The following is a 26101-nucleotide window of genomic DNA, read 5'->3' as shown; positions in this document are numbered from 1 at the left end:
CTCAAATTATTTTGATCCATTTTTACGTATAAAAAGCAATAAGAATACAGTAAAAGCCTCTTTTTCGTTCAAGCTGAACGTTTCTGTTTTAACAATTACATAATTGAATTATATTTGGATTATTAGGCTGAACCTTCCTCTAGTGCTTAAAATAATTTTGATAATTCTAATATTAATAGTTAACGAGATATAAGGTCCTAACTAAAGGGTAGTTTGGAAGCTTGCCCAACTTGTTTAGCTCCGGGGTTCCGAATTAAAACGTAATAACTTTAATACTTTTAAATTTAAAATTGTCAAAATTATTTTAGTCACTAAACAAGAGACTGCTCTACACTTAAATATTAATTATATCAGTTAAAATACAAAATTAAAAGAGTTCAGCTTGAAATAGCGCGAAAGTAGACAATGGCCACTGTAGTCTTCCCCCTTAAGAGACGTTCATACTAGTAGCAAGAACCTATTTAGTCTACTGAGAACGTACGACGAGCCGTTTACGTAATTAAAATTAAAATAGTAACGTCATCTATCCGGGATTTGTTTTGACATTTTTTTCTTGACATTAATTTAGAATCTTCCAACCATTTTGTTACATGCCATTAAATTAATTAAATAATTAAATTAAGCTTTTATTCAAATTGCACGAACTAAATTAAGAGTCGAACTAAACTTTTACGAGCCGTTTAAGTAATTAAAATTAAAATAGTAACGTCATCTATCCGGAATTTGTTTTTAACATTTTTTTATTGACATTAATTTAGAATATTCCGGCCATTTTGCTATATGAAATTAAATTAATTCAATAATTAAATTCATCTTTGATCCAAATTTCATGAACTAAATTAAGAGTCGAACTAAACTTTTCCGAAAATAATTGAACTCGTTCGGTCTTAAGATAAACGAAAACGTGCTTCAACCGATACAAGATGGCGCTATGCAATTGAAAAAAATGGAGGCTTTCCACTTGATAGAGGAGCTTTTCCAAGGGGGTGGGTGAAAATCTCCATACCCTTATTAGGTGTATTCGTAGCTTATGAAAACGGGAGATATCCCCCCCCCCCCTTGCAGGCACTCCATGTGCTCGTACGTTCTTACTTATCTAAATAAGTTCTTGGTATTGCAGTGTTCCGGGCTAGTAAAGTAATAGCGTTTGATAACGTAAAATATATATTTTTTTAATTTTAGACCCGGCCACCTGAATTAAGGGCTTCAAAAGTCGCATGATGACTTAGGCCTAAGGTGGTGCCTTGGGTATTAGCCTAGCCTAGCCTAGCTATAACTAACACTCATATTTGTTGAGAAAATAACGCTACTAAATTTAATAAGTTTATCATAGATAATATTATTTAACTCCAATTTTCATTAAAGACTTAACAATCAAATTAAAGCGGCTATAGCTAGAAGCGGCGAATATAAAAGTTTATTTTCGTCCGTTAACTCGGTTAACGCCAGAGTGGAGTGGATTATTCTCAGGGTCACAAGAACTTCGAATCATCCATTACCAAAAGACCAGCTATCCATCTCAATTTATGTTGATTCTTTCAGAAGATCGTTTTACAGGGGTAAAACCATTAGAGGTCAATTTTTAAATACCCGAATTGATACAAGATGGCGCCACCAGTCTGAAACGTAGATCTTTTAAATGATCTACAAAACCGCGACGTTTATTAAATAATGTTTCTTTTTAGGACGAATTTTAGACATTTCATATTGTTTGTCGTTTTTACATAAAATATCGCTCGAAGGAAATATAACCTTTAGAATTTCTGTCTAAAAAATTAAAAAAATGTTGGTTGCTTGCTGCTTTTGACATTTTTGGTGCAGCTAAGTTTTTGGTTGAGGAGGAAATCCCTTAAATTCGAGCTTTCAGTAAAGAACACGTTGAAGGTAGGTCCTAATAATATATTCCTTTTAAACAAGTAATAGAGGTTGTGTCTTCTGGAACGAATAAAAGAATTTAAATCGAATTTCTTAAGGCTTTACTGTTGAATGTTTACTTTCCTGTAAAGCGCAATCTAATACAAATAAAAATTTAAATCGAATCTCTTTAGGCCTCTAAATGTTTGTTTTCCCGTAAGCATTCCGGGGTGACCCGCCACTAAAGGGGAAAGCTAGGGCGGCAGATTTTACCCTTTCTCCTCATGCAAAAGAGGTAGCTGGTGATTACCGACAAGGAGAAGACGATATAGCAGCCACGCGTATAAAAACCCCCGAACGGGTTTAATTTGGGGGGAACGGTATAAATATTAAGATCGAACGAAGGGTTGAAAATTCGCGGGAGCTGCCCTAACCCATTTATAACGAGTGACTTCATTCCAAAAAAAAACTAAGCGGATCTGCCGTACTAAAAATTCGAGATGCAAATCTTTAAAATAAACGCCCAAATATTGGCCCTCTGATGGTCGTATTTAAAACTGTAGGTCTGTAATTAACGTAAATGGCTTATTTAATCTATATCATTCTTGACTATTAAAGATAATAATTGTACGTTTCAAGCGTTTCCTTGATTAGGATAATATATTTATTTTAATTTAATAATTACAGAATTAAATCAACTGTTGAAATCTACATTATCTTGGGATATAATTTAAAATTTTAATACCATGTGGCTTTATTTTTTTAAAGGATTTTTCTATAAAAAGATGAGAGTTTATAAAAATTCAACAAATATTTAAAAAATGATAGAGGAAGAATTTTTTAAATAAATACGCAAAAATGCAAATTTTATTTTGGAAAAACTAAAAAAATTTGGAAGCCCCCATATAAAAAATTTGGAGCCCCCATATAAAAAAATTGAAGCCCCCATATAAAAAAAATTGGAAGCCCCCATATAAAAAAAATTGGAAGCCCCATATAAAAAAAATTGGAAGCCCCCATATAAAAAAAATTGGAAGCCCCCATATAAAAAAAATTGGAAGCCCACATATAAAAAAAATTGGAAGCCCACATATAAAAAAAATTGGAAGCCCACATATAAAAAAAATTGGAAGCCCACATATAAAAAAAATTGGAAGCCCACATATAAAAAAAATTGGAAGCCCACATATAAAAAAAATTGGAAGCCCACATATAAAAAAAATTGGAAGCCCACATATAAAAAAAATTGGAAGCCCACATATAAAAAAAATTGGAAGCCCACATATAAAAAAAATTGGAAGCCCACATATAAAAAAAATTGGAAGCCCACATATAAAAAAAATTGGAAGCCCACATATAAAAAAAATTGGAAGCCCACATATAAAAAAAATTGGAGGCCCACATATAAAAAAAATTGGAAGCCCACATATAAAAAAAATTGGAAGCCCACATATAAAAAAAATTGGAAGCCCACATATAAAAAAAATTGGAAGCCCACATATAAAAAAATTGGAAGCCCACATATAAAAAAAATTGGAGGCCCACATATAAAAAAAATTGGAAGCCCACATATAAAAAAAATTAGAAGCCCCCATATAAAAAAGTTTGCGGCTCCCATATAAAAAAAATTTTGAAGATCCCATATAAAAAAAATTTGAAGCTCCGATATAAAAAAAATTTTGAAGCTCCCATATAAAAATTTTAAACCCCCATCGAAAAAAAATTTTGAAGCTCCCACAAAAAAATCCCCAAAATTAAATGTGCAAGATAAATAAACTTCTTTTTTTAATACCACGTGGCTACATTTTTTTTAGAAAAACCCCACAAAAAGAAAAGTTTAGAAAAATCTTACAAATAAATTATAAGACATCCATTGAAGATTTTTTCTAAAATTTTAATAAATACGCAAAAATGCAAATTTAATTTTGGAAAAACGAAAAAAAAACCTGAACATTTTGAAGTTCCCATCGCAAAAAACCGCTAAAATTAAATATGCAACAGAAAGAAGAGTATTTAATCCGGTATTTCCACAAATAAACCCTGATATTTAATAAATAAACACAACATTGAACATTACCGGATTATTAACCTATTTCCCAGAGCCATATTAATACGAGAGAAACAAGTAAAAATACGGCGGACTTACTTGTTAATGGAAGACGTCCTCATGACGACGCCGAGGACTATATTGATGCGCGCAAAAAAAGAACAGAAGAAAATGAGGTACACGCGGCAAAATCAGAAAGTGCCACCTCAAAACATAGTGACCGCGTTACGGGGTGGCCAACTCAGCCAGCAGCTCAGCCTGATACCCCAAAAAATAACAACGTTCAATGTCAAGTTCACAACTGACGCCGCACCACCGAAGGATGCTATTAAAAGTCTACCCCTCAAGAAAACGTTTACATCATTTTTTTTTATACCTAATAACCAGTTTTTTCCCTACTCTACCTGGCCCACAGTATCTACTCTCGTTGGAGGGGGGGGGGGATAAAATAAAAAGGAAACCAATAGGCTACGAGAACGGCGTGACGTCACCACCCGGAGAAAGCTTATACGCGTTAAATGAGGGAAGCTGGTGGTGGAAGGGTTGAGAAAAGTGGGTGGAGTAGGAACTGAACGCGCTTTTTTATCTCCGATTCCCATAACATACTTTATATTAAGAGAATAAAAATCTTATTATATTATAACACGGGCATCCGAATTTCATTTCGATTAAGGAGAAAATACCAAAAAGGGGCGGAAGCTATTACGGACAAAGGGGGCAAAGGGGGGGGGAGACATCGTAATGGACTGCATCCGGAAATTGACGGTTTAGGATTAAAATCGGGGAAATAGTTTTCTAGAAATGTAAAAAAGTTTATTAAACTTTTCATTTACTTTTTAAAATGTTTATTGGAGTCCTATTATAATTGGATAATTATCAATTATTTGTACGATTAATTATTTTTTATTTACTTTTTAAAATTTTAAATATTTATTGAAATTTGAATTGGAATCCTGTTAAAATAATTGGATAATTATCAATTATTTGTACGATTAATTATTTTTATTTACTTTTTAAAATGTTTATTGGAGTCCTGTTATAATTGGATAATTATCAATTATTTGTACGATTAATTATTTTTATTTACTTTTTAAAATGTTTATTGGAGTCCTGTTATAATTGGATAATTATCAATTATTTGTACGATTAATTATTTTTATTTCCTTTTTAAAATTAAAAATATTTATTGAAATTTGAATTGGAGTCCTGTTAAAATAATTGGATAATTATCAATTATTGGTACGATTAATTATTTTTATTTACTTTTTAAAATTTTAAATATTTATTTACTGGTTTGAAGAATTCTGAAATTTATATTAAAAATGAAATTGGGATTTTATCATAAAATACATAAATAAATTTTAATTCAAAAGTAACTATTCCTTGAGATTATATTAACCCAAGTTTATTAAGCTTTTTATTTAATAACTTTAAAAAAAATTTATTTGACATAAAAATAACCGGAATAATTAATGTTCTAAATTTAAATGTTATCATACGTAACATAATAAAAAGTATGACACTTCCTATTGTATTAATACTAATTTGGACGATCCTTTTTCGACAATGCCACTCACGCCCAGCTCCGACTTGGACTTGCAACCGAACTGAGTAGTATATTATCGTCCTTAATTAATTCAATTATTAATAGGACTTATATAAAATAAGTTCGGTGAAATTTAATGCTAATTGTCATAGTTATTGGTATTATGTTACTTAGGATATTACTAGTTTAGAACCCGAAGTTTCTAATAACATCCAATCCAATGAAAGCCACTCATTGTACACCGGGTATGTTAAAAACAAGGTTCATACAATATTTCAAAAACCATTTTCCGAGGGGTCGGACATTTACCAAAATCCCGTACACTTTGTCTAAAATCGCAAAATCTTTTAACTATCTTTATGGTAAATTAACATTGAAATCCCAAAATCCCTTCAAAAAGTAATGATAAAATCGCCAAAATCTCTACGAAATCCCGTACAAAATAATGGCAAGTGTCCGACCCCTCGCCATTTTCCCTGATATTTCCAGGTTTTCCAGACTAGTTTTGAATATTTTCCAGGTGTACTTTTTAAAACAATAGGGGTTTCTAAAATGTTAAAAGCATTACTGTTACACTTTAATATAATATATTCAAGATTGAACGTATGAATTCAATACTAAGTAATAATTTCAGTAATACTAAAAAAATGCACATAATTTCGAGTTCTCATAATTATTTTCCCTGATTTCCCTGATTTTTCGGGAAAATTTTCATTTTCCCTGACTTTTTTGCTTTAAATAAATTTCACTGATATTTCCAGGTTTTCACTAATTTCCATGTTTGTATGAACCCTGTAATAAACTTTATTTTTCGAGATAGTTTCACGCGTAGGAAAGCAGTCGCTATGAAGTGAAGTTGACAAAATTTAATATTACCTGCAAAAAATAAACACTTAAACGAACGAAGGCGATAAAAATTGATTGGCATATTTTTCCCAAAATTACGTCGACTTTCTTGAAATCATAATATTTTCTCGCGAACGAACCCGGGGGGGGGGGGGGGGAGTTGCGAGTATCATTATAAACGTCAACAAGATGTCACGGACACTTAAGTACACACAATCCCCCCGATGTATTAACTATTTTTTAAATATTAAAGGGAATATAACCTCAGGTATTTGGTGTGGAACACCAAAGCTTGCAGCTCTGGCCGCTCTTGCCTTTCGCTCTAAAAATGTTTGGCGCCACTGTACAGGGAAATTTGAAAAATTGAAGGGGTCTTCCATAAAGATGGCTTTGCAGGTTATATTCCCTTTAAAGGAATTTGATCGAAAACGAATATTTTCGAGTTACCTGGTTTTTTAAATAAATTACTTAGCGAAACGCGAACACTTTAATTTAAATTAATTTTTAAACAAATCGAATTTTCCGAGTTACGTAGATTTTTAAAATAAGGTAACGAAACGCGAACGAGTTAGATGGCGCCTGTATCAATTGGCTAGAAACTCAAATTTGACAATAGTTCGTACGTCGGTTGTGGAGTCCCGCGAATTGGACAGAAATCTAACTTAAAATTAATAATTCTTAATGCAACCAAAATCATAGTTTAGAAATGATCAGTACCAGGGGCGTAGGAACCAGGGGGGGGGCAAGGGGGGCAATGCCCCTCTCTAGAATTTTACTGGGAGGGGCAACTAATGTTATTGCCCCCGCAGTCAGTTGAAATATTCGCAAGGCTCAAATTATCATTTTAAAAGCATATAAAGCTTATAGAACCTCAACTGTGTTTAAATTTCAGTTTTTTCCCGCCAATGTATATAGTAGAAAAATGTACAAATGCATTCGGAGAAGCTACACTCCATTAAAAATTCAAAACCATTCTCCAGACCCCTTTTGGTTTCACTTTGCCCCCTCCAACTTCTAGAACGTTCCTACGCCCCTGATCAGTACTAACTAAAAAATATAATATTTAACCAAGTCGCTCTTAATTTAAAAAAATTATGTAGATTGTGAGGCGAAAATCGACTAACTTTTTTGGCCCCGATTCCAAAATTTTCAAATGGGCTACCGAGGGCATGATATATCCTTTCGATTGACATATCACTGACCCAGGGTTCGTACGAAAATTTCTGATCTAAAATCCGACCAATTTTGGCCAATATTCCTGACCTTTTTGGTTATATTTTTGGACATTTTTATTATTATTTTAGGTCAAATATTCTTTGTTAATGTGTGGTTTGGTTGACTAACTAAAATCCCTGACTTATCCCGGACCTTCTACGAAATTATTTAAATCCCTGACTTATCCCTGACATTTTACAGATCCCTGACTTATCCAGGTTTTCCAGGATATAAAGGTTCTGTACGAACCCTGTAACCCTTCCAGACTTAATTATTGAAGTGTTATGCCAGATTCGGCGGCGACTACCCTGTACGTGATCTTAGTACACACAAATCCCTTCTAAAGGATGGTGTGTAAAAACCGCCTACACGGTTATTTTCCCCGCACATTCCCCCTTAACAATGTCAACGGCACCGTGGAAGAAAATATTTATTGACAGTTCGACATGGGACAGTTAAGTAAGCAATAACCACGTTAAATCGAATTTAATAGGTGTCTAAATTTAAACTAAATTCTACCCTTAATTCTCCAACATAGTCGAAGAGAAGAGCCTACTTAACTTATTAATACGATTTAAAGAGGCCTTGGGGATAGCGAATAAACATTATCGCGCGTATCCAGGCGAGTGCTTCAACGGAGGGATGAGTTGACTGAACTCGCTGCTTCAGTCAATTTTTTTGGAATCCAGTTCCTAAATGGATGCCTATTTAAATAACTTTTCTCGATAAATAAACAAGAGTTTTCTCTCCGAGCCTGCCTCGAGGCCCTGAACAAAAAAACAACCTCTCGAGAAGAAGAGGGAGAACAAAACTAGATTATCAAATATTTCTCGTGTTTTTTTCCGCCTTACATTGTTGATACCTAAAAATATTTTTGTTTATATTTATAGTTAGCTTCTGAAATTTTTTCTTTATTGACTCGTTGCGAAATTCTACATAACAATGGGAAAATATTTAAATATGGTAATTTTTAAAATTTTAATTTTACTAAGCCTTTGTACTTGGTTTTGAGTAAAAATGCCTGAATAAACAGTCAAAAAATTTATAATTTATGATTTAAAATTATAAAGGATAAATATTTCGGTTGTATTAAATATTAAAATCAATAATATTTTTATTTTCAATATTTCTTATATACAAATTAGCACAGTAAAGGGCGAAGAGGAGGTAAAGTGGACGTTGCTCGGAATAATCGAATATGAAAAAAATATACCGAGAAAAAAAAACTAGTTCCGTACAGGTAGTACGGGCTGAAATTGCGCGATAGAGGTTATTACCACAAATTTTCTTCAAAGCCAGCGCGGGTAATGCTAAATTCAAATCACACGTCGGCAGGTAGAGAGAGAGGCAAGCGAACTGGGTAATAGAAAGTTGAACTTCCGTAAATGTCTTCGGCCTTTCACTACTCAAGTTTAAGGAACTTTGGTTGCCATAGCGACGGCAATAGAGAGAGACGCGACGACTTGTTCCCTTTCCGACCCCCCCCCCCCCCGATCCGTCTCTATTAAATTACATTGCAGCAAGTCCTTCACGCTGATTGGTGGAAATTTCGCGTAAAATGACGATGAAGAAGTTATTCATTTTATTAGCAGGTGTTGAAAGCCCAACGCGCTGCTGTAATAATAAAAAACGCGTTTAAAATAAAAAGAGAAATAAACTTTGCCGAGTTTTTCCGCACATGTGTTCTCACTATCAGGATCAATGTTTCGGGGTCTAGGTTCGAGAGTAATACGTTTTTTACGCGCATGCGTTGAAGTTTTAGCTTAATAACATTTTGTTTATACCAAATCCTACAACGCATATCCATTGTTGTTTAAATGAAATTAAGTAATTTAAATCAGGGTTGGCACTTTTATGATTTTTATTATTAATAAAGCTCAAATCAATCAATTTTTTTATTTAAATCGGATATTTTGGATTTTAATACAATTGAAAATTAATTGTTTTTTGTCGGGTTTTTTCCTGTAAAATTTAATATTTTAGTTTGCTCAGATTTTCTATGTATTTTAATTTTTTAAGAAACTATTTTTGTAATTTTTTATTAAATTAAAATACATTGTAAGATTTAAATCAATGATTTTTTCCAAAAAATAACTTTATTTAAATCAACCAACCCCGATTTAAATCTGAACTAAAAAGTATTTATGAAATAGTACGAATTATCAGAGCAAAGTCAATTAAGTTTATTTATTAAATAATAATTAAATTTATTAAGGATTAATATCAATTTTAGTTTAAATTACCGCCTCATTCAAATTATTAATGAATTTGTCAAGAAAAACTGGCATAAATATAAAAAGAAATAAACAACCATGTCTGTAGTGTTTTTCGTTTACAACGAGCAAATATTGTATTATTTATTTAAAGCAACGATAAGTTGCAAGGTACCATTTAAAATAATAAGGGTGCAAGAAACTGGGGCACCTAGAAAATTTGTTCTGCCAGCCCTGGGGCCACGCCACTGTACGGAATACACTTCCGCGGGCGTTTCGTCTATTATGGCCTACTTATAAATTGCCCCTCTTAGAACTTGTAGGGCTGCTTTAAAAGGCCACCGTATCCTTTGAAAAATCATCCCAACGAATGATAATTTAGAATTTTCCCATGATTATTGGGCTCTTTAAGTAGAAACAAGAAATTTAGACCTAAACCGGAGGAAAGCAAATTAAAATAAATAAAACCGTAAACTAGAGAGCTACATGGATTTTAACATTTACCATGGTAACAATGGATATTCCGCGGGAATCAGATTGATATCTTATTTTCGGTTAGGGAATGGATTTTTAAAGGGATTTTGGATTCGGAAATGGTTGGAAAAGGAATTTCAATCAAGTAGAAATATTTTCAATCGGATGCGGGATTGGGGGAATTTTCGAACGCGGGATTGGGGGAATTTTCGAACGCGGGATTGGGGGAATTTTCGAACGCGGGATTGGGGGAATTTTCGAACGCGGGATTGGGGGAATTTTCGAACGCGGGATTGGGGGAATTTTCGAACGCGGGATTGGGGGAATTTTCGGACGCGGGATTGGGGGAATTTTCGGACGCGGGATTGGGGGAATTTTCGGACGCGGGATTGGGGGAATTTTCGGACGCGGGATTGGGGGAATTTTCGGACGCGGGATTGGGGGAATTTTCGGACGCGGGAATGGGGGAATTTTCGGACGCGGGAATGGGGGAATTTTCGGACGCGGGAATGGGGGAATTTTCGGACGCGGGATTGGGGGAATTTTCGGACGCGGGAATGGGGGAATTTTCGGACACGGGATTGGGGGAATTTTCGAACGCGGGATTGGGGGAATTTTCGAACGCGGGATTGGGGGAATTTTCGAACGCGGGATTGGGGGAATTTTCGAACGCGGGATTGGGGGAATTTTCGAACGCGGGATTGGGGGAATTTTCGGACGCGGGATTGGGGGAATTTTCGGACGCGGGAATGGGGGAATTTTCGGACGCGAGATTGGGGGAATTTTCGAACGCGGGATTGGGGGAATTTTCGAACGCGGGATTGGGGGAATTTTCGAACGCGGGATTGGGGGAATTTTCGAACGCGGGATTGGGGGAATTTTCGGACGCGGGATTGGGGGAATTTTCGGACGCGGGAATGGGGGAATTTTCGGACGCGAGATTGGGGGAATTTTCGAACGCGGGATTGGGGGAATTTTCGAACGCGGGATTGGGGGAATTTTCGGACGCGGGATTGGGGGAATTTTCGGACGCGGGAATGGAGAATTTTCGCTTGCGGGAATGGGAATTCGGGAATGGTTAAAAAACCAATATATGAAACAAATCTACCAACGGAAATTAAAATTGTTTCAACGGGAACTGTAACGTTTCTGCTTCAAATACCGCTTAAATATCTAAAGAGCTGGTTGATGCTTTTTTATATAAAGAGACAGAAAGTAAATTTAATGGAAAACGTCAAAAACCGGTTAAAAAACCAAAAGAAAAAATGGCGAGTACTACGGAGACGTTTTACGCAACAGGCCTCTCAAAAATCCTAATATGACCATTATTCTCAAACAGCAAAATGCGGAGAAGCTTTAAAGAAACAAGCTAATAGTCGATTTCGAACTTAAATGACAATTGACGTCCAACGACGGAAAACGGTAAAGTCGACTTAGCAACACGAGAATTAGAAAAAGGGGAGTGATATTTTTTTGGGCTCCAAACGAAACTGCAGCAAAATGAGTCGAAAGACATCTACTCAAGGCCAATATGGAAGTACTTTGCAAAGATTTGCGCCGATATAAATTTTTTTACTCCCAAAACGTCGCCCAAAAAAAATACAGCTTGCGCAACGTTTCAGAATCGAGGCCGAAATATCCGGTATATTTATTAAACTTCCTAAGATATCTTTCTCTTAACGGTTGAGACACGTATAACGTATTTCCTTTTGAAAAAAAAATCACATCTGACGAGCCAAAATATCCCTCATTCTAGCCCCACTCTTCTCCCCGTCCTGGTTATCTTTCTTTTGCTAGGATCAAGTAATAAATAATATGTTAAAATATCTATTTTTCCCCATACTCCAACGAGCAGCGAGCTATTCGGTCTTTGTATAGGTGGCAGCACTACATGGGGTGTTCAGCTATAGCGAAAAATTTTCAGGGTCCTTTTTTCTCAGCGAATTCAAGATCCTAAAATTTGGGGAAAGGCAAAAAAAAATCAAGGGCAAAGAATATACGTCTACGTCGAAAATAAAAAACCTTAAAAACAGACTCGAAAAATATTTCCAAGTAGAAATCTTACAGTTGTGGCAGTTTTTAAGCAGATTTCCTAACGTTTTCGGGCGTAGAAAATTTGAAATGTTAAGCGTATCGTTAGATAATACGCAAATATCAGAGGCCTTGAATACTTTAAGCCTGATGTTATTCGTCTACATATTTTTTTGAAAAATAATGTAAATAAATTTATTATAATAGCTACGGTATAAAAATGTTCATAATTTTAGAGTAAAACCTGCATTAAACGTTAATTTAATTGCGGTAAGGTCTGCGGTAATGAGGTTTGTAACAGCGCAACTCGACCTTTAGAAATATTGTCAAACGTGACAACTGTCAGAAAGGTGACTTAAGGAGTAAACGTCTCCGGATTTAACCTTAAATACGGTTGTCATTCGTTACAACGGTTACAAAACAAACGGGAATAAAATACGACTATAAATAGCGTAATACGTGACGTAAGATCGCAAAAATAATATTTACCTTATAAGGTTGGAATCGACAACCCTGTAGAGGAAGAGGCCTATGTACCAAAGATTCGATTTTCAGAAAATTCGAAGGACCCGAAAGACCTCTTTGATATTTCAACAGTTATATCTGGTCAGGAGGAGACTCGTGGTAAAATCGACGAGACTCCCGCGCCATTACTCCCAAAGTAGACGCGAAATATTTGGGAAAGCGAAAGTTCTCTCCCGAATGACGTTTCTGACGCTTCACTTTTCGACGCGGTAACGAGAAACGTTCGTCCATTTTTCAACGTTCACAAAAATCCTACGAAGACCCCACGCTTGATTGAATTAAATCGGCCAAAAAGAACGCGTCAGCTACCGAACAACATACACTACTATCTCCGGGGGTATTTTGGGATGAAGCTCGCGCAAGGTCAAGTTCAAGCCGCTATACGGCGCGCTCGGCATATGTGTCAAGGACAGCAGTAGGCCAAAAATTGGTTCCTAGCCGCAGCGCCAAAACATTAGGGCGGTAAATATCGATAACGAGCGTATGTAAGCGTTTGCTGACATCTATTTTGTTGTTAATTAAACAAACGTAAATTTATTAAATAATAATTTACTAAACTCGTACGAAAAAAATAATTTCAGGTTTAGCGAGTAGCTTAATTTGTTTTAATATAAAATAATAAAAATGCGAATTACGATTTTGTTCAAACTGACAAATTATCAATGGGTACCTTCAAAAACTCTTTACCCGCGAAATACAAGTGCGTAGCAACGGTGCAGAAAAAACTATATAATATGGAGATGTAGGCAGGGCCACCGAGAGCCGGCCCGGGCCCTGGGAAAATAATAGAGCCGTAAGTATCGGAGATAACTATACATTTTAGGGGATAAGTATACCTCGTTTTGTTCCAAATCGGGCCCGGTTAATTTTGTACCCGCTTTCCCCCTCTCTTGTCGGGCCTCGGTGTAGGCTTCCCTACGTGCCGAAAAGTAATGTGGAAGACTAAGCCTACAGCTGTTAAGCCCACGTAGAAGTTAAGCCATAAATTTACGTCTACACTCCTACACATTATCCTTATTCTAGAATGGTGGTTGTAGCTATTCCCAAATTTTGATATTCATGTATCTCTTACTACTCACTGCGCAATTTGTGTTGACATTCCAGCATAAGACTATAACACTATTTCATTAGTATGAAGAGTTATCTATTTACAGAGTGAAATCATCAGAGTAAGAAATTCGCCCTCTAGCGACGCGCTGTTAATGGCTACACGAGGAATGAGAATAAGCGGGCGAAAAACATAGATTAAGCCCGCTATAGAGTCTGTGTCGCCCATAGGTACATGAAATTTCATATAGCTATGGACTAATTAAAAGGCCACAGAATCGTCTGAATTTTGAGGGTCTTGCTACAGAATCACTTGTTAGCGAAGCTGGAAGTTATGCCTGAGTCACGTGACGGAAGAGCTACACGAATTTTGTAAACGATTCTGTGGACCTTAATCTCACAAGGACATTTCTCATGTGGGTTTTGTTTCGTTGGTACGCTACCTAGCGGGTGAACTGAAAAACGCTATTCAAAACCGGAAATTAAAGGGGGAGATTTTGCGTCGGCCTACAGTTTTCCAACACTACGTTAACGGTAGATGGCGTATTGAACTTCCGGATTTAAACAAAAGGGGAAAGTTTGTGTGATTAGTTTTAAAACGCAGAATTGGCAGCATTGTTAGAAACAAAAGCTCTCAGTAAAAGCATGTAACATAATAAGTATGACTAGGGTAAATGTTTTACTACATCCTTTCCTCAATGACCAATAAACGAAAATAGCGCCACCATGTAGGGGATTCTTAAACTATAGAGTGCTGTCGTCTGATACGATTTTGAAAACTTGTAACGTCACAGCTGTAGTGTTAATAGTGGCCGCCATGACAGTTAGTTTTATTTTATCAATATGCAAAATCCATTGGTGACGTATTGAATTTCGAATTAAAAGCACTCTATACTTCTGGAAATGTAATCGCTTCTGTTTGCATTAACACCAGAATAAAGATTTGCGAATTTTAAAGACTTTCAATATAAAAACCAATACTTATTTTGACAAAATTATTGAATTGTAACATAAAAAAATTTAAGAACTAACCTTTTGTAGACGCTTATGATTATATTTTTAGGATTTAAAATTTCACAAAGACTACCGAAGCTCTGGTTGATGGATTTCTAAATATGTTCTTCTAATTAGTCTTTGGTGAAGAAATTATGTAGCAAGAAATATACCCATGAATAATTAAAAAAGCGGAATTATGCCTTATTTCTAAAAAAAATTCCAAAAGAAATTAATAACTTACATTTAGACGACTAAGAATTATCCCACTTTATAAAATAGGAGTGCTGTTACTAATTGGGTACTGTATTTAAAAATTTCCAATCCCATTTAAATAATTCATTTTGTCCCCAAAGAAATATTCTCCATGATCCAATGGTCATCATTTATTTCAATAGACATCACAGTTTTAATAAACTAGACAAAATTTACGGACTATTGTATAAGCAGCTTTTAAAAAAATAAGTACTCTAAATTTGTAAGCAAATAAATTATGACAGAGCTTTAAAATGAGATAATTACGAATCGCTGCATTAACGAAATAAGCCATAAAACTTTCCAGTTTAAAATTGCTATAAAAAAAATAATAGGTCCTGGGGGAAATATATTAAAAATTTAGAATTCTCTAAAACAGTTTGGCAGAATTTTTTTACAAATTATTTTTCAATACTGTTCCAAACCATTAAGATTTTGTCCTAACTTTAAACCTATTAAATAAAAAAAGAATTAAAAGTTATATAACTGACAGAAGGAAATTTCAATAAAATCCTACGTAAAATAGTTTTGTACTGAATAAAAGTTTAAAGGAAGGATTTTGTGATTTTTTTTCTTCCAAGCAAGGACAGTGACATCGGAATTTTAATGTCTAAGTCTCTAATATAACTATATCCCTTAATAATGAAAATATATTTCTACAATTTCTCACAGTTTTCTAATAACAGCTTAAGCAAATTTATCCCTCAAAACAAATATCAACTTGGTAAAGCTGTTTTTTGTTTACTGTTGAAAAGTTGGTTAAATCTATATTTGCTTTCTCTTAAAAAAATCCAATCGCTTATGGTTATTTCATCCAATGCGATTCTTTATCGGACATTTTTACTTCTAATAACCTCGTTTCAGGGTTACTGACTAAATTTAGTTATTTCCACATTTTTTTTCATTTTAGATACTGTTGTCAAATGTGCGTGAAAAATTTGGATGTGCATAGGACACGGTCAAAAAGATTTATCTAATTTGGGTTTTATCCGTTTTTTTGGTTTGACAGTGAAACTAAATATTTCACATTTGGAATATCTGTTTAAATGCGGAGTGGAAAACCACAGCTACATTTCCATTTTTTACAAGTTAACGTAAATTTGAAACAAAACTAGTCTTCCATTACGAGTAATATTAAAATTATATTGAAGCTTTTCTTTGTTTCATAATGCTTAAATTTAATTTTCAGGTGGTAAATGCCAAGCTTTGATTGTTAAGCCGAAAAATTGGTAAATTAAGCTTCATTATTTTCGTAGTTAATTCTAAACGATGTAAAATTATACAAAAGCGTCACTGTTTGAAGAGTCTTTGTAAGCAATTGTGTGATTTTAAAAAGTCTTATTAATTTTTTGACGTACAAAACATTCGAAAATAGCTGGTGAATTCTTTATCGTTGTGTAAAAATTTTCATTAAAGGGAAAATGTGTCAATTTATACTTGGATTAAAATCAGTTTTTTAAAAAAGAAATAAGAAAAAAATTAAAATATCAAATGTCTTTCATGATTTTTTTTGTAGGAAGTTAAGATTTTACGTTTGAACTTGTTATAATTTTATAGAAACGCATTAGCGTAAAAAGTAAACTTAAGTTTGAAGTGGTAAAATTTACCTTTGTACTTTCCCATTTCAGAGCCAGCTGAAATGGCAAAAGCCCAAGAGATGGAAATTTTTTCCCTTTCATACCACCCTCTATATTCTTAAGCATCGCTTGCAAAATTGACAGATTTTCTTCGAGGAGCCATGTCGTAAACAGCGGTGCCAGAATCGCTCCAGTGTCTACGATGCCTACCCCTCAATTCCACATTTTCTTCTTTCTTTTCCGTGGGACTAGTCTGATTTCCTTCAGCTTTCTCCATATCATCTTCTTCCTCTTCGGAAAAGGCAGTGCCTAAGGGTTGGGCAGCTTCTTCCATAACAGCCCCTCCTCCTTCGCCCCATCCAACAGCAGAGAGTCTATCCAGCGAAATTATGGAAGACATGATTTCACCCAGCGTTAAGGCCGGCGGTTGCTCCAATTCTTTCCTCTCTCGTCTGGAGATAAAGAACCAGTCCAAAAAGAACAGAAGACCAGATGCTACTTTTAAGCCAGAACAAACGCCAATGTACCTAAAATCCGCAATTATTAGCAACTGATTTCTCACAAATTTCATGGTATGGTAATATTTACCTAAGCCTAAAATCCTCAATGTCATACATTAGGCAAAACCCACCAGGACGACCGCAATGGGCTCTCCAAAGAATACAAGTAGAATCAATAACATTTCCAAATAAGATCGGTGATGGAATATAACCTGAAAATTATAAAATTGTCATTTATTTTCAAGATTTAATAATTTTTGTGATGTAAACTGAAAACGTACCAAATAATCTAAAAATGACAAACTGCATTCCAAGAGCAAATGCTCGTTCCTCATCTTCGACAGATCTCAAAGTTATCATTAACAAGGGCATTTGAGTAATTGAAACAACCAAGGTCATAATAAAAAGCAAAATCATGAAAGGAATCATGGCCTCGCAGACATGAGGACAAGGGCCCATGGTTGCCAAAGGTATTGCCGTAACTCCGTGATTTTTGGTTGCGTTGGATATTATACAAGCGCAATTACTGTAGCTCTGTTAAATAAATTTTTTTTTATAACCTTCCAACAACTGAAATAAATTGTGAAAAAAAAAATCTTACATCTGGACGTTTAACAGCTTCAGCTCGACAGCCAGCGTGACAGGGTGAAAAGTAGGTGATACCGTTACTACCACATACTGGTTCGATATGATTTGGACTGCAATGGCACCCTAAATTGCAGTCCGCAGTGAGATTCACTTGAAAAGTTGTGTCCAATTCAGTGCTACAAGAGAAAAAATTAGTCCACCCTCTTGAAGAATATTTTATGGTCTTGGATATTCCTACTTGTTAAAATAAGGTTGAGTTGTTCCAGCCATACGAATATTGTCGCAGCCCAGAAAGTATAAAAGAGTATAAAGTCCCATACAGACCAAGTTAAAGAAAAGGACGCACTGAATTGCTCCTAAGACATTTTAAAACAATACAGTCAACAAACAATCGTTTCTTCTTTGAAGGAATTATTTAATATACAACCTTTGGGTTTCATCTGGAATCTCTTCAATATATATCCTCCCATAAAGATTCCTACACAAGCTCCTGGAATTGCTATTCCCCCTGTTACGATAAAAGAATATGTAAACAAGTTTGCCAAGAAGGCGATAATATTATTTCGTGCCCGTATTTCAATTAAGCAGGTAGCATAAAATCATGAATTAGTAATAACGCTTCAATTTAATACAGCCACACTTATTTATTACTTCTGACTATACATGGCTTCGATAAGTAAGTACCACATGTGCCGGAGTTCTCCCATTCGTCAACTCAACTCTCTCTTCTCTCTTGTTCCGTGCCGCAAGGTAATAGTGAGTGTAGGGAGCTGTTGGCTCGCGTGGAATGAAGGGCTGGCCACCATCCTCCTACGCATTGTAACATATCTACAGTTTCGTGCCCAGTATCAAGGGACGCCACGTTTATCATTCCAGCTGCGAGTTCGTTCCTTATTATTACCTATATATAGGCTGTATTCTCATGGCATCATCATCACTGTAGTGGAAGGCTAGTGTCATCCCCCTTTCCCCCATAACTATCTACCTTAGAGCAATAGCCGCCATCTTCTCGTGAATACCACCTATTTTAGTCTAAGCTTATACTGAAGCTCAGACCTGGGTTTTTAAGATTGTGTAGTCACATCTTAAGCCTCCTAGGCCATGTTACCCTGACCTCACATTGAGTGTGGCTACAGCCTAGCTGATTATCAAGTTTACCGATATTGCTCTGCGTGATTTGAACCTGGAAGAGTAGGAGTCACCACTACTAGGTCACTTCATTTTTCGCTTTGCCTTTTCAGGCAGTGAGGTTACAGAAAATTCACCTTCCTCGCACCTTTGCGACCACTACGAGGTGACCAATTCCATTCCCAGTTTTCTCCGCCACTTCTCTTTCAAAGACCTGTCTGCAATGTCAAACGGTTCTCTCCCGCCTTTAAGGGCACTACTAGCTAACCATCTACTTATACCAATATTGAGTAAACGCAATATTTCATCTCCCCACCTTTTTTAGGGGCAACGAAATAAAAAGACCAATGGAACAGATTAACGAAAATAGCTTACCAGTGAATACATTAGCTTGGCTTTTTCCAATGCTAAACTGAGTTTCGAGATATTTTGGAAGAAATACTACAAATCCACTGACAATGGCCAATTCCATACACGAGCCCATGCAGGTGATCATGTAAACGGGGTTGCAGAGAAGTCTCCACATGGAACGAGGAATGTCCCTGATATTCTTTCCATAGGCCTTTCTATCCTCTTCCTCCTTCCCTGCCTCCAAGTTTTCATCCTCTCCATTTTCATTCGGAGGTTTCCACTGGACCGGATTGGGTCCAGATTTGAAGAAATCCCGGTTCTCTTCCCACATCAACTTTTCTCTCTCTCTCTTGAGTACTTTGGGAAATCCAAAATAAGGCAAGGCCACCTACAAAAACAGCCAATGCAATGAAATAAAAATTCACAAAAATACACCAAATTTGTAATACTTACAAGCATTAGGGCTATTCCGCAAATGACAAATCCAGCCCACCAAGCCCCGATCCATTTCGGATGACCGGGATACACGTCAATTGGCTCAACACCGAATAAAATGGCATCTTCGTGGTATGATAATAAGTAGCCTCCTAACAGGAAGCCCAAAACTAAACCAAACGCAACCATACTATACATACAACCTATAAGAAAACCAAAATTATGTTAAAATCTATTACATGGTAACTTTTTAAGGTTAAGAACAACATATACCTATATACATGGAGGAACTTTCTTTTCTAACATGGTCATCTATATACGTAGTTCCCAAGGTAAATATTGGAGAGCCGCCTACGCCAATTAATACTTGGGAAAGCATGAAAATAAGTATATAAAGAGCGTTGGAAGATCTCCCTTCATTACAAGTCTTTGGGTCCATGTCAGGGGGATTAAGGAATGGACTGAAATATGTATTGAAAAGAGTATTAATTTGGGCTTAAAGTTTTCTAAAATTTTTAATATTTACCTGCTTCTGTCCGAAGTTAACGATTGATACGACGTTGATAACTGGCACGTATTCTCCATTCCGGGTTCCGATGAATTTTGGTTAAGAATTTCTTTGGGTGAGGGAATTTGTCGATCCAAGAAATAAGGTAGGGCGAATAAACAAGAGCCAACACCGATAACTAAAATTCCTAAAAAAAAATCAAAAAAATCAGTAGAATCACAAAAATAGACTAAAATTAAACGATGAAAAGGTTTAAGATTTACCTTTTCCAATCCATACGGGAATGTGCCGATGAGAGCCCAAGTAGCTGACAAAGATTATTGTAATCATATTGCCAACTTCATATGTACTGGCTATTGCTCCCGATACTCTACTTGGTATATCAAACCTCTTTTCTATTGTCGTAACAACACTGAAACAATAATTGAAATTTTAATTAAGCTCACAGCATAAAGCATTTTAAATTAAAAACTGGCAACGTACCTATTGAAATAACCAGAGGAAAGAGCTTGATGCAGGGTTACTAAAACACAGCTTAGGAAGACAAAGACTTGAATGCTGGCAAAACGTTGAAGACACCGTGGACGGAAGTTAAATATGCCACATTCACGTAGATTCTCAGAATTTTCTAAATAAATCATACACAATTTAGTTTTATGTTCGGAAATGTAGCTATATATTTCAAAGATAAAACAGAATATTTTGAATTGCTAACCTAATTCTCTTTCGTGCCTTAGCCTCTCGGCACGATCTACAACCCGGGCAAATTCATACGTGCTATTACATGTTGTATCAGTAGCTTGGGACATTTCACTGGGAACAATATCTGATGGCAAAACACCATGGTGGGCGTAAAGACCCATGTTTGTGTATAAAGAGAAGTCTTTGGAAGAACTACTTCCAGCACTTTTGGTTCTTCTATGGCACCGCCAATGAGGAACATTTTCTTCGCGGGCGAAAGTCGCTGCTGCACCCGCACTCAGATCAAAACAGCTTGTAGCCATTATGGTTTTTACTTTTAACGCTTCTACTTTAATTGCGACGAATATGGTCCTAAGTAGCTTGCTTGTATAAAATTCTCAAAGTCTAGATACAAGAAGAGTTGCAAGAGACCAGTGCCAAGCACAAACAGCCATTGTTCTCCTCTCTTAACAAATTCCTTTCCTGTACAGATTCAGTCAAGACTTGAGAAAACACATTATCCCCTGAAAAATAATATACGTAATTAGTTAAAACAGGAAATTAATTTATACGAACATTTACAAACGAAATAATTATATAAATTTTAAAAGATAAAAAAACTATTGTTGTTGCCTAGTCCTAGGAGTCGTCAAAAATTACATAAATATTTCCAATTCATACCTAAGAAATGCGGCGACAATAGGGTTTTTTCAATGAGAATAAAAGAAGCGCTTATAATTTAAAATTACCGATAATATTTTACTACCTGACTACGTAGCTGCTACTAAAACAAAACGCGAATGTACAAAGGAAAGTGGCCAGCTGGGAATTCCGCTTACGACTGCGTTGAGAGCTCCCCCTGGTTACCTTCCTCTCTAATGATTTTGCTCAATTTTCTCCTCGCGAGCGGCGCATTGGAAGGGGGGGGGGGAGAGAAGATTCCAGGAACTCTCGGCGGTCGGTATTTCAAACCCCTGGTCCCCCCCCTTCCTTCTCCAAACAGGTCAAATAATTTTAATAGTCTACTCTTCAATCTCCCGCTCTCTGCGATCAAACAAAGAAAGTAATTTCGCCTATTAAAAGTAGCGAAGAAATGTAAACACTTCCCTGAATTTCCCAAACTTCGTTACACTAAACGGATAACAGAGATCTCGTTACAAAATGACCTTTAAAAGATTAATGGTATCACGGTACTCGAAAGGATAAAAAGTTTGGAAAAAAACAGTGCCGTTATTTTAATGACGGCGGTGAATCTCCGCAGACGGGAATGATTCGCATTCCTTTTTGGGTGAGACCCAAGGATCTGTTCAACAAATAGACGGGCTTGCAACCCTTTCTAAGCGAAGAATTTGTTTAAAATTAGTTTGCGAGAAAAAGTATTCTTTTGGGATCACGTATCAGCGGCGGTAATCTTCCGATACCAATCTATCAGCCTTTGCAAATTCGATAATCATTTTTTCAGTGGCACACACTTAAAAAAGAAATGTTTTTTTTCCCCGCAACCACACCGTGAAAGAAATAAATATTCTGGCGCCTGAAAAATTGCCTTCTTTCTTCGCTGCCACAAACAAAAAAAGCAGGCTGGGAAAGCTCTCGGGAAAAACGTGCCCTAATACACTCTTATGCAAAATTAGACTGGGCGCCTCCATATTTTGTTTTCTCCCTTTAACCCTCATTCTCCATAAATGCGAGGGGTGAAAGAAAGGTGCGAAAAAAAGTATAAACTTTCCAACCTTTAATCAAGGTTAAGACTAGTTTTCACTAGGGCAAAACGCCACGGACGCAAAAAAATATCCGTTAGGCCTAATACATTTTTTTTGCGTCAACGTTCACCATCGCTGTAGTAAAAACCAGTCTTTACATTATAAACAGGGCAGCGCGTTTTATTGTTATCGTTCTAATAAGATTTTCCCCCAGCCACGATGAAAGGAGGGGGAAAGGCTGGTATGATAAATAAATAAAAGTTTTAATTTAGGCCTTGCCAGAAAGCTTTCCCCGTTGGTATATTTTAGGTAACAACCCGTTAACTCCCTCCCACCAAGGTGAATATTTTGCCCCATGAACGCTTTTAAATAGAATCGCTCGGAGTCGAGAAATGCCTGAAAATACAGCCCTTGGGAACAAGCTTCTCGACGTAAATGGAAATTCGTCAAGCGTTAAAATGAAATGATAAAATTGAACTTTTAACACGCTTTCAAATTTGCAAAATTTCTATTGAAGAATTGCGTAACATTAAGTCTAGTAAACTCCAATTCTTGTATGAAATTTTAATTTGAAATAGGGAACGGGGAGGCTGAAAAGGGATTACTATAGATTTTCCCGAAAATCATTGGAACTAAGATGGGAAAAACAACATGAGTCACTTCAATCGATTGACCGATTTCAAAGATATGAATATACTACTACATGTTGGGGTACAAAATGCAGCTAAGCAAGCTACCCCTCAGACCGAAAAGTGTAGATATTTTTGGTTTCAATAATGTATTTATTTATTTATTTATTTATTTATTTATTTATACTTAGGGTTAGGGAAAATGTTGGGACGATTATTTCTCCAAATCACCTTCCTGTTCGTGTTCGAAGGGTAAACGCCTTCAGTGGGGCAGAAATGTTACAGAAGTTGGCAAGGGCAAAGCAGCTCAAACCCTGTGGTTTGGGGGGTAGTCCCCTGGAGATCAGTAAATCTTTTAAAAAAAGCAAATAACGGGAAAGATTTAGTATCTTTTGTACTTCGAAATTTAGTAGATGGATTTAAGTTGATCTTTAACACAAAAATAGGAACGATTTCAGTAAGTTTCAACATAAGTGTATAATATTTTTTACATAATTGTGACACTTCCTATTCTTCACATGCAAAGTTTTTACTGACTATATTACGGACTTCATCGCTGTTTTGCGTCCGCTTGCTAACGCGTCACACGTAGCCTTTGACAGCGCCTCGCTAGGGGGAGATTTTCTTCTTGTGATGACGTCACTCCGTTACTAGCTCTCAGTAAAATATTCCCCAAAGTGACAAACTTATGGAACAATATTATAGACTTATGCTTTCAAGTATGTTATAATACCAACCCAATGTTTCTTTAAAAAAATTAACATACAGGGTTGCCACAATATTCTTAGATTCAACTTCCCTGACTATTCTCTGTTTTTCTTGACCATTTTAAGTTATTTTCCCTGACCATTTTAAGTCCGAATTAGACAGTTTTTAACTTTTACTTTTATCAGAAGTTAAATTAATTTAATCAACTTATATTTCAGTACAAAAGTTATTTCAATGTTAAAAAACCTTTCAAGGATCCAAATAATAACAGAATTTGCCATAGATCTAGAGTAAAAAATTACCTTAAAAAGTGTCAAGATAAAACTGAATTCCCCGACTTTTTACAAATTCTTAAAATTCCCTGACCTTCCCTCACTTTTTAGGCCCATTTTTAAACCCTGACCACAGGTTAGTAATTCTCTATTTAAACTCTAATATATTTTTAGTCAATTTAAAGCCTTTTTGTGGTGGACCACCTATTTCACATTTATGGCTATATGTGTTAACAGATCAAAGCTAGAATGTTAGCAAAACATTGTTTGTAGAATACGCTCCTTTAAACACACACCATTTTAACATCTAGGTTTTTGCAATATGCCGTGACAGCCGTAAACTTGGCATTGACTCATTGATTCATTGATATCACTATTAATTATCAAAACTGTCCGTATTTTAAAAACTGTCTGCTAAATTATGGTTCCGAAACGAATTTGGAGATGATGGTAATGTAATTACGAAATTCTGTCACGATAAATTTACAGTTGGTTGGATGAGCAGTGAGTACATTTTTAAAACGTTATTCCCAAAAATCACAAAACAAGCCACGGTTGCCACAATATTTCCAGATTCGAATTTTAAGTCCAAAATTAGACAATTTTTCACTTTATATTTTACCTTTATCACTTTATATTTTACCTTTATCACTTTATATTTTACCTTTATCACTTTATATTTTACCTTTATCACTTTATATTTTACCTTTATCACTTTATATTTTACCTTTATCACTTTATATTTTACCTTTATCACTTTATATTTTACCTTTATCACTTTATATTTTACCTTTATCACTTTATATTTTACCTTTATCACTTTATATTTTACCTTTATCACTTTATATTTTACCTTTATCACTTTATATTTTACCTTTATCACTTTATATTTTACCTTTATCACTTTATATTTTACCTTTATCACTTTATATTTTACCTTTATCACTTTATATTTTACCTTTATCACTTTATATTTTACCTTTATCACTTTATATTTTACCTTTATCACTTTATATTTTACCTTTATCACTTTATATTTTACCTTTATCACTTTATATTTTACCTTTATCACTTTATATTTTACCTTTATCACTTTATATTTTACCTTTATCACTTTATATTTTACCTTTATCACTTTATATTTTACCTTTATCACTTTATATTTTACCTTTATCACTTTATATTTTACCTTTATCACTTTATATTTTACCTTTATCACTTTGTATTTTACCTTTATCACTTTGTATTTTACCTTTATCACTTTGTATTTTACCTTTATCACTTTGTATTTTACCTTTATCACTTTGTATTTTACCTTTATCACTTTGTATTTTACCTTTATCACTTTGTATTTTACCTTTATCACTTTGTATTTTACCTTTATCACTTTGTATTTTACCTTTATCACTTTGTATTTTACCTTTATCACTTTGTATTTTACCTTTATCACTTTGTATTTTACCTTTATCACTTTGTATTTTACCTTTATCACTTTGTATTTTACCTTTATCACTTTGTATTTTACCTTTATCACTTTGTATTTTACCTTTATCACTTTGTATTTTACCTTTATCACTTTGTATTTTACCTTTATCACTTTGTATTTTACCTTTATCACTTTGTATTTTACCTTTATCACTTTGTATTTTACCTTTATCACTTTGTATTTTACCTTTATCACTTTGTATTTTACCTTTATCACTTTGTATTTTACCTTTATCACTTTGTATTTTACCTTTATCACTTTGTATTTTACCTTTATCACTTTGTATTTTACCTTTATCACTTTGTATTTTACCTTTATCACTTTGTATTTTACCTTTATCACTTTGTATTTTACCTTTATCACTTTGTATTTTACCTTTATCACTTTGTATTTTACCTTTATCACTTTGTATTTTACCTTTATCACTTTGTATTTTACCTTTATCACTTTGTATTTTACCTTTATCACTTTGTATTTTACCTTTATCAC

The 26101-nt window shown here is 34.9% G+C and overlaps 2 protein-coding genes across 7 annotated transcripts in view; both read right to left on the bottom strand.

The window, feature by feature from the left end:
• LOC149935049 (solute carrier organic anion transporter family member 74D-like) overlaps window positions 1-13954 on the bottom strand; it is a 46194-nt gene extending 32240 nt beyond the window's left edge. The window contains exon 1 of one of the 3 annotated variants that reach the window (XM_090154325.1): window positions 13831-13954. In XM_090154325.1, coding sequence (XP_090010451.1) covers window positions 13831-13850 — 20 coding nt within the window. In that variant the 5' untranslated portion in view covers window positions 13851-13954. Of the gene's footprint in view, window positions 1-4000; window positions 4039-12715; window positions 13133-13830 lie in introns of those variants that run through there. The other 2 variants (XM_090154326.1, XM_090154324.1) reach the window with 2 other exon arrangements.
• Window positions 13955-15162: 1208 nt separating this feature from the next.
• Window positions 15163-26101, bottom strand: part of Oatp30B (Organic anion transporting polypeptide 30B) — a 56981-nt gene continuing 46042 nt past the window's right edge. Inside the window, exons 1-14 of one of the 4 annotated variants that reach the window (XM_090154928.1) lie at window positions 21496-21723; window positions 20849-21338; window positions 20617-20761; window positions 20397-20545; window positions 20152-20320; window positions 19899-20086; window positions 19644-19828; window positions 19215-19578; window positions 18139-18219; window positions 17950-18067; window positions 17725-17887; window positions 17405-17657; window positions 17212-17335; window positions 15163-17150 (exon numbers count right to left, since the gene is read on the bottom strand). In XM_090154928.1, coding sequence (XP_090011054.1) covers window positions 16742-17150; window positions 17212-17335; window positions 17405-17657; window positions 17725-17887; window positions 17950-18067; window positions 18139-18219; window positions 19215-19578; window positions 19644-19828; window positions 19899-20086; window positions 20152-20320; window positions 20397-20545; window positions 20617-20761; window positions 20849-21137 — 2637 coding nt within the window. In that variant the 5' untranslated portion in view covers window positions 21138-21338; window positions 21496-21723 and the 3' untranslated portion in view covers window positions 15163-16741. Of the gene's footprint in view, window positions 17151-17211; window positions 17336-17404; window positions 17658-17724; window positions 17888-17949; window positions 18068-18138; window positions 18220-19214; window positions 19579-19643; window positions 19829-19898; window positions 20087-20151; window positions 20321-20396; window positions 20546-20616; window positions 20762-20848; window positions 21339-21495; window positions 21724-26101 lie in introns of those variants that run through there. The other 3 variants (XM_090154931.1, XM_090154930.1, XM_090154929.1) reach the window with 3 other exon arrangements.

The sequence above is a fragment of the Leiobunum rupestre genome, chromosome 7 (assembly GCF_980474605.1).
Source record: "Leiobunum rupestre chromosome 7, qqLeiRupe1.1.hap1, whole genome shotgun sequence".
In the NCBI taxonomy this organism is placed as follows: Eukaryota; Metazoa; Arthropoda; class Arachnida; order Opiliones; family Sclerosomatidae; genus Leiobunum; species Leiobunum rupestre.
The sequence above is the reverse complement of the archived record's forward strand: the minus strand, read 5'-3'. Positions and strand labels throughout refer to the sequence as shown.